Below are 7,924 nucleotides of genomic sequence, written 5' to 3' on the forward strand. Positions count from 1 at the left end.
CCATCCTGGTAATTTGTGCACACGTACGCACGCACACACACACACACACACACACACGCACACCATCACCATCACCTGCACAGCTTTTGGCCTGAGACGAGGCTTTTAAAGCTCTGTCTTTTCACACTGGCACTGTCATGGAACCCTCCACTGATTGTCACTTTTGGGTGGAGAGGGTGTGTGTGTGTGTGTGTGTGTGTGTGTGTTTGGGGGGTGGGGGTGGGGGTGCAAGGAAATGAAGCCACTAATGAATTTAGACTCGCGGTGCCCCAGCATGTACATTCACACACACACACACACACACAAGCGCTGACAGAAGTATTAGCTATACTTGTGTCACCGCTCATTGTGTCAAGATAGGCGACGTCTTAAAGCCCATAACTGCACTTGGAGTCAACAGTGGGAACTTGTGACATTGTAATGCAGCCTCGAACCCCCCATCCCCCAAACCCCCCCCCCCCCCCCCCCCCCCCATCCCTTTTCAACAGATCTGCTAAATGTCAGCAAACTGGTTCTGAGTGTAATCCCAATTTGCCTTGGAATTAGCACTTTACCGTGACGATCTAATTATTTAGACAATTTATTGCCTGCCGCTAATATCTCTCCAAAATAAGCCCCGATCATGTGATAAATGTAGAATCGCTGGGGATGAGTCGCAGACATGCCTCAGAGCCTGGCGTCACTTCTGCGCTCTGACGGGCTAAAGCAAAGGGTTTGTGACAGCGGCGCGGCGCGGCGCGGCTCGACTCGACTCTGCTCGGAGCGGCGCTACATCTTCTGTGTGCATTCCTGCGCGTCTTTTTTTCTTTTTTCTTTTTTTTTTTTTTGCAAATCCACAGTGGCGCATTAAATCACACACGAGTTTGTGGGATTCCTGCCGCGTGAGAGCAACTGGTTTCACTGGGACGTTTGCTCCCTTGTGTGTGGAATTAGAGGCTAAAGCAACTTGTTTTCAATGCGGGACATTCAGGCTGCGGCCACAGAGAGAAAAGAGGAAGATGCTGTAAAAATCACACACACACACACACACACACACACACACACACACACACACACACACACACACACACACACACACTCGTTGTGTCAGGCATTAATCCTTGCGCCACAAGTGCGCAAACGCCATTCCTGGACTTCACCCAGTCCGCGTTTTTCTTCTTCTTCTTCTTCTTCTTCTTCTTCTTCTTTTATTACCATGGCTCGCGGGAAGCAGAGCAAGGTTCCGGCTCGATTTGTCCACGAACTAATGGTGCGTTCAGAATTAGGACGGCACGCAATGATGCGCAAAAAATATCTATTGTACGAAACTAAATATTGGCTCATAAAGTCAAGTGTTTCATATATCTGCAGAGAGCCCGGAGTGCATCTGTCAACTGTTGCACCAGAAAAATAAATCAAACTTTTGGTAATTTGTTAATTTGTTACTTGAGTGTTCTTCGCTGGCTTTACTGCTTTTGATTCATATTATATTTTTTCAAAAACCTTTTTGATTTTATTTATTTTTTTAACCGATGGGATAAATGAAACATTTTCGTAATAATTTACATGTAATTGTGAGCGGTCAAACTACATGGTAAAACGGGCAGGTGTTTCTCAAATTAGAAACACATTAGCAGTTAGTTTTTCAAAAGTCGAAATTTTCGTTCGCTTCAGGTTTAGTCCTCCTAACACAGCCCAAAAATAAACACATACAGCCAGCATTTGTGTAAAAATAAAATGAACCATAAGTCGGCCTGCCCGTTATTTAGATTCAAGTAAGTCATTTGTTTTCCTTCAAAAATTAAGTCACATTAAATCATAGGATAAACTACAAAGCGTAACAATCCTTATTTTTTATTTCAAATTTGACGCAGACGGTTTCTGCCAGCGCAGGAGTCCTGCGGAGTCACAGAGGCTTTTACCAAAATTACCCCAAGGGGCTGGCTTTTCCCTCTCGTGCGCCAAATTCCCGCACGTGTGTGAATTCACCTCAGAGAAATGTCTTTTTTTTTTTTTTTTTTTTAGTAAGCTCTTGATTTATAAGTTTTATTTGTAAACATTAAATAATTTCTTTCTCTCTAAAGTGTTTGAATCCGGCACCAAAATGCGTTACAGAAGTTGCTGCAGAAAGTACATCATGATGTCAACGGTGTGGGCTTCATATCGACACGCACACACACGCACACTCCTCAGAACCTCCTGATGCAGAGGTGCACTCGCAACCCCCTTTTTTCTCCAAGCGTGTTATAAATCATAGCTACCTATAGACGTTCAGAAGACATAAAACATAGACATAACGTGCTCAGCATGAACTCGGATGGGGCTTTTTTTTTTTTTTGTCGGGGGCTTCTCAGGGAGGAAGAGGAGAAGGAACAAAAAAAAAAAAAAAAGTTTTAAATTGCACCATGCTTTTAGTGTAGCTCTCGGCAATAGAAATAATAAATATATAGAAACGTTTATATTGAACAGCAACAATACTTACAGCACATACAAACAAGGAATGTCTGACAGTTTTACAAACACCATGGATTCCTTCGTTTTCTATACACATGAGATATTCTGTTTTTTTTTTCTCTCTCTTTTCTTCCACATATGCGTCATACATAAAAGGAGTGCCATTAACTACGAATCGGTATCAAATCTAGCAGACTACATAGTGTCCGGTATATATTAGATATAGACATCACCTCAGCAAGTGCCTATCAAAGGAAATTAATAGGAATATAAGAAGAAAAAGAAATTCAGAGGAGGAGGAGGAGGAGAAATTAGAATAACATGCGTTGTCGTTTCAGGATACGTTGTGGGGAGGACATCCTGTCAGAAACACACAGGCACGAGTCAGAAAAGAAAGGAAAAGGGAAAAAAGAAAAATTAAATATTTTGTCATCGTAACAAACTTTGTACACGTGTTATAAACCGATGCGTGCGAGGCATCGCATAATCTATCATAATTTACAGTGTGTGTGAGTGTGTATGTGCGCGCTCTCTCGCTCCTTGTACGTCCTCCATATATATATATCTATATATATATATATATGTATATAGATGGGATATATATTACATCTGGTTATGTGGAATCAGTATAGAGCCGATGTTAAATCTATCAGTGAGTGTTTGCAGACTTGTTGATATCTCTCCCGGAATGCTTCTGTCGTTCGGCAGAGACAAAACGAGGAAAAATAAAAAGGCCTGTACAACAATCAAATTGAACATCCTCTTGTAATTTTTCTTTTTCGTGAATCCTCTCCTCACTTCTAGGGCAGTGCTGCTCTAGTAGCCTAGACGGAAGCGGTTGCGAATACTCGAGAAAATTATTCGAAAACCTGTCAATTCTGAGTCAAAACAGTCTCTCGCGTGTGTTATTATTATCATTATTATTATTATTAATATTATTATTATTATATTATTATAACTATTATTTTTTTGTGAAGTTCTTGAGGTTCTCTCCGGGAGTCGGCGCTCAGAAAGGGAGGGTGTCGAGGAACAGTTTGTCAATTATTGCGGGCGGGGGGACCAGGTCCTCCAACTTTAGGTAAAAGATACGCTGCAGACCTTGAGTACATAGCGTGCGCAGTTCGGGGAGCTTTCCCAAGAGTTTTGACAAGTAGTTTGGACGATTCAGTCCGCCGCCATTGAACGTCACTTGGTCTTTAAGGCAGTTGACGATCTTGTTCTGCAGGTCCTCCACTCTCTTGGGTTCCTTCAGCCCGTGTCGTTCTGAAATAAAAATAAATAAATAAATAAATGCACTTTAAAATACACGTTATTCCCCATACACTGCTCCAAACGATCTCCATTTTGCATGCAGGGATAATTATTATTATTCTTTTTTTTTTTTTTTTTTAATCTCTCTTTTATCCCTCCCGCCTTTACGCACCTGTTACCATGGCCAGCGCTGCGATGCAGGAGAAAGCCGAGATGTCTATGTTCATGCTCTGCAAGTTGGAAGAAAACTCCACTATGGCGTCCACCCACTCGCCGAAGCCGCGCACGCACTGTAGCCTGTGCAACACCACGCCGTTACAAAAAATAAGTTTCCCCTCCACCGGGTTGGACCTGCAATTAATGAGGGGGGAAAAAAAACGCCTTTAATTACGCCCCGTAATTTTAGAGCCTCATTATAAATTTTAATCATGACACTATTAAAAAAAAAAAAAAGTCCAGCAAAGAAAAGCGGCAATAAAGAGCTCTGCTGGTGATTATCCGACAGTCTGGCCTCACCTGTACGACAGCCGCAGCACAAACAGTTCTAGGAAGGCTGATTCAAAGAGGAGGTCCTGGTCCTGTTTGGGCAGGTCGCAGAAGCCCGGGATCTTCTCGGCCCAGCCCCGGATGATCTCCATGGAACCCGTCAGGAGGTCGTAGAACTGCTGGATGTGCTGAGTGTTGTCTCCGGCCATTTGGTAGTCAGGGTTCGCCTGGAACTGGAATTTCATTTAAAGAGCGCCTTAATGAGCCGGCTTTAAAATATATAATCCGTGAAATTGCAAAACGGCCATTTCCAAGAGGCAGAGGGAGAGGGAGAGAGGCTCCTTTCTCACTATTAAATCCACGTCTTCCCCTTTATTAAGTTCCGTGTTTCGACCGTGATTTACACAGGAAATGTGCCACACTTTAAAAGCCTGACAAAGTTGGGAAATTGATAAGAGGAGACTTCCAAGGTTCAAAGCGTTTTTCTGAAAGCATCCTCTTTTTTTTTCTTTTTTTTTTAAATCCAAAAAAAGCCCCCTTTCTATGTGTGTGTTAGTGCAGGTGTGTATGTGTGTGTTTTGTTATCGGGACTGTGGTACCTTATACTTACTCTGGAGTAGTCCAAAGCTGACATGGAGGGGTTGGAGTCCACATGGGCCCGAACCAGCGCGCTGATGAGGCTGACCGGTGGCGACGGCGGAGAAGGTTCCTGTGGACTCTTGGGTTTGGACGGCAGGCGTCCTCTCCGACCCTTCAGGTTATCCGTCCGCACAACTGGAGTGCAAGGAATCGCAAATGGTGAAGAACAAAAGAAAAAGAAAAAAAAAAGTCACACAATAGAACCGCTGTAGCTGTAAAGGTCATTTTTAAGAAAAAAAAAAAAAAAAAAAGGCAAAAAGCTTCTGGGCATCAAAGGGAAATTATAACGCTGTCCAACGTACCTTCTCTCACCATTCCGACGACAATGCACTTCTGGAAGCGGCAGAACTGGCACCGATTTCTCCGGCGTTTGTCAACAGGACAATTTTTATTTGCTAAACACACGTATTTCGCATTTTTCTGAACGGTGCGCTGTGGAAGGAGGAGGGAAGAAGAGAAGAGGAGAGAAAAAAACCCGATTAAAATCCTTCTGCGTCGTGGGTAACACAGTCGTGACATTTTAGATCCGGGCTTCACTCGTGAAATTAAATGGAGAAGATGCAACTGATGTGATATCTGTCAGCTCATGCATGAAATAGCAACACACACACACACACACACACACGCACGCACACACATTCCTGCGTTTCGTTCACTCCTTCTAGGAAGACTTTACTGTGTGTGTTTTCACAATTTTGCAAAAGCGTGCAGTAAGATTTCACTAAAATTATTCAAGCCCTGTTCTATTTTTTTCCTGTTCCTTTTTTTGTTGTTGTTGTTGTTGTTGTTGTTGCCCCCAATCAGATTACGAACAACAGTCCCTCCTGCAACCACAGTCGCGCTTATGGGTTCACGCTTGTCACTTCTTCGGCCCACCTTGAAAAATCCTTTGCAGCCCTCGCAGGTCCTCACTCCGTAATGCTGGCACGCCGCGTTGTCCCCACACACGGCGCACAGACCCTCGTTTGACGGAGATCCTCGGGACGGGGGCGACGGCACTTGGCTGTCCACCAGCTGGTGCCCGTGGCCCAGCTGCAGCGAGTGGGGGAAGGCCAGGCCCGCCTGCTTCCGGATGGCGCTGGGCACGGCGAAGCTCTGGCCGTCCAGGCCGCGGTGCACCGCCGGGTTGTCGTGGCCCATGGAGACGTGCAGCGGGCCGTCGAAGCGCATCTGGCAGCTGGAGACCGGCGTGCCGGGCGGCGACTGCTTGAAGGAGAAGAGCGAGAGCCGCGACACCGGGTTCTTGCGCTGCTCCATCATGTGAGACGTGGCCGCCACGTAGTTCTGGTGGAAGCTGTGCAGCGAGCCCGGGTCCTCCCACATGTGATTGGGCTGCACCTGGAAGTTGGGCGTGCTGGGAGCGTGCGGCGACGACGACGACGACGGCGGCTTGAAGTACATGGCAGGCCCGGAGTGCGCCGCCATCATCTCCTCCTGCGACTGCGGCGGCAGGTGCGTCTGCTGGTGGTAGCTGTGCATCTGCACGTCCTCCACCTTGATGGGGGACTGCTCCGCGGAGTGGGGCATCTGGTAGAGACACGGCGGCTTGACGTCGTAGCCGGTGTTGTAGTTGTCCATGAACGTGCTGAAACTCGGGAGCGAAGTGGTGGCTGTGATCTCGGTGTTGGTCAAGTCCATGCTAAACTTCACGAACTCGGGCGTTAAAAAGTCGCAGCTGTACTCTCCCGCTGTGTGGTAGTAGCTCTGGGAAGCAGGACTGGCTCCTTGAGGTGATGATCCATACTGAGCCTGGACGCAGGGCATGGCTGTGCGGGGAAGAGAAAATCACCCCAAAAAACAGCGTTTTTAATCGGGGGAAATTTCTCCAAAGATGTGATGGAAAAGTTTGAGAGTTTCGCCTATTTACTGCATATCTATTCCAACGCTAAAAGGCAACGGGGATCATTCGCAGTGTGCAGCAGTGAAATACACATTCGTCACAAAATACATTTTTCTTTTCCTATTAGATAAATAACATTCATATCCTACCTCAAGTCTTCTGACAGTTTTTCGGTGACACTTGAAACGGGGGAATTCAGGAATTCTGCGGTCAGGATTCAAGAAAGAAACTCTCTTCTGGATTTTCCCCTTAAAACACAAATGCATATTTACATTAGCTTTAGAGTAAAAAAAAAAAAAAAAATCTAAATCAACACAATTATTTAGAAATATAATGAAACAAAATCACAAGAGCTGAAAGAAATAAATTCAATCCAAAAGTGACGCGGTGTAGCCAGTTTCGGATATTGTCGCGCAACGTGTTGAGTGTGTGTGCAAAAATATCGACCAAAATCGCGAATTTGATGATGTAAAATCGCGCTGTTGCACTTTAAAATATCACTTTAAATCCTAAAGTGCAAGCTTGTGCGCACTGATTAGGCGGCCAACTTTCACCGATGACAACTTGCGTGGCATCGGTGCAAAGTGTGCATGTGTGCAAAATCCGAGTAAAACGCATTGACTCAAGTCTGAATTACATGTAGCTGTTTTTCCTTCAAAATCTTAAATTAACGAGGAGTTTGGTGGGGGAAAAAACACAAAAAAGAGGCTCGGGGTGCGTTCCAGCGCACGCAGGGCTCGCACCGCCGGAACGAGACACGTAAATCTTACCTCTTTCACATCAGGATCGTGGCTCTCAATCCATGCAATAAGCATGCAGGGAGGTTTCATCAATTGCGGCTAAAAGCTCCAGAGAAACAACCACGAGCGTCGGTGACCAGCGGTGCCAGGGCAGACAGACCGTGCGTGACTCCGCGCACTGACAGCGACACGAGCTTCGACTAACCCAGACTGGCCAATGTGGCTTTGTTTATGTGAGCCACGGATACCGTGGCCCACGTGTTTCGCCCCGTGACGTCATCGGCGTCGGCGCCGGCGCCGGCCAATCAGCGAGGGGCAGCTCCTCAAGCCCCAGTTTTTGTGTGTGTGTGTGTGTGTGTGTGTGTGTGTGTGTGTGTGTGTGTGTGTGTGTGTGTGGGGGGGGCGAGAGACCCATGTTTGCCTCGCGCTGCGTGTTCCCCCTTGGACGTTATATAGCGGAGACGTATAGTGGAGTAATGAAAGTAATGATAAAGAAAAAAAAAAGAAAAAATCTCACGCACATTTGGATGGAGTC

General features: G+C 45.9%; 1 protein-coding gene across 1 annotated transcript; it reads right to left on the reverse strand.

Moving 5' to 3' along the window:
- Positions 1–3,021: 3,021 nt before the first annotated feature.
- On the reverse strand, positions 3,022–7,585 carry nr4a2a (nuclear receptor subfamily 4, group A, member 2a). The gene is made up of 8 exons (XM_076040127.1): positions 7,420–7,585; positions 6,799–6,897; positions 5,686–6,575; positions 5,112–5,241; positions 4,781–4,944; positions 4,201–4,403; positions 3,857–4,035; positions 3,022–3,696 (listed from the first exon to the last, which is right to left on the reverse strand). Exons 3-8 carry the CDS (start codon positions 6,571–6,573, stop codon positions 3,440–3,442), a joined length of 1,821 nt encoding a protein of 606 aa, XP_075896242.1. The 5' UTR covers positions 6,574–6,575; positions 6,799–6,897; positions 7,420–7,585; the 3' UTR covers positions 3,022–3,439.
- Between the last annotated feature and the right edge of the window lie 339 nt (positions 7,586–7,924).

This window comes from Nelusetta ayraudi, unplaced genomic scaffold (assembly GCF_046127955.1).
Source record: "Nelusetta ayraudi isolate G7.1 ecotype Tasmania unplaced genomic scaffold, CSIRO-AGI_Nayr_v1 ptg000060l, whole genome shotgun sequence".
NCBI classification, from domain to species: domain Eukaryota; kingdom Metazoa; phylum Chordata; class Actinopteri; order Tetraodontiformes; family Monacanthidae; genus Nelusetta; species Nelusetta ayraudi.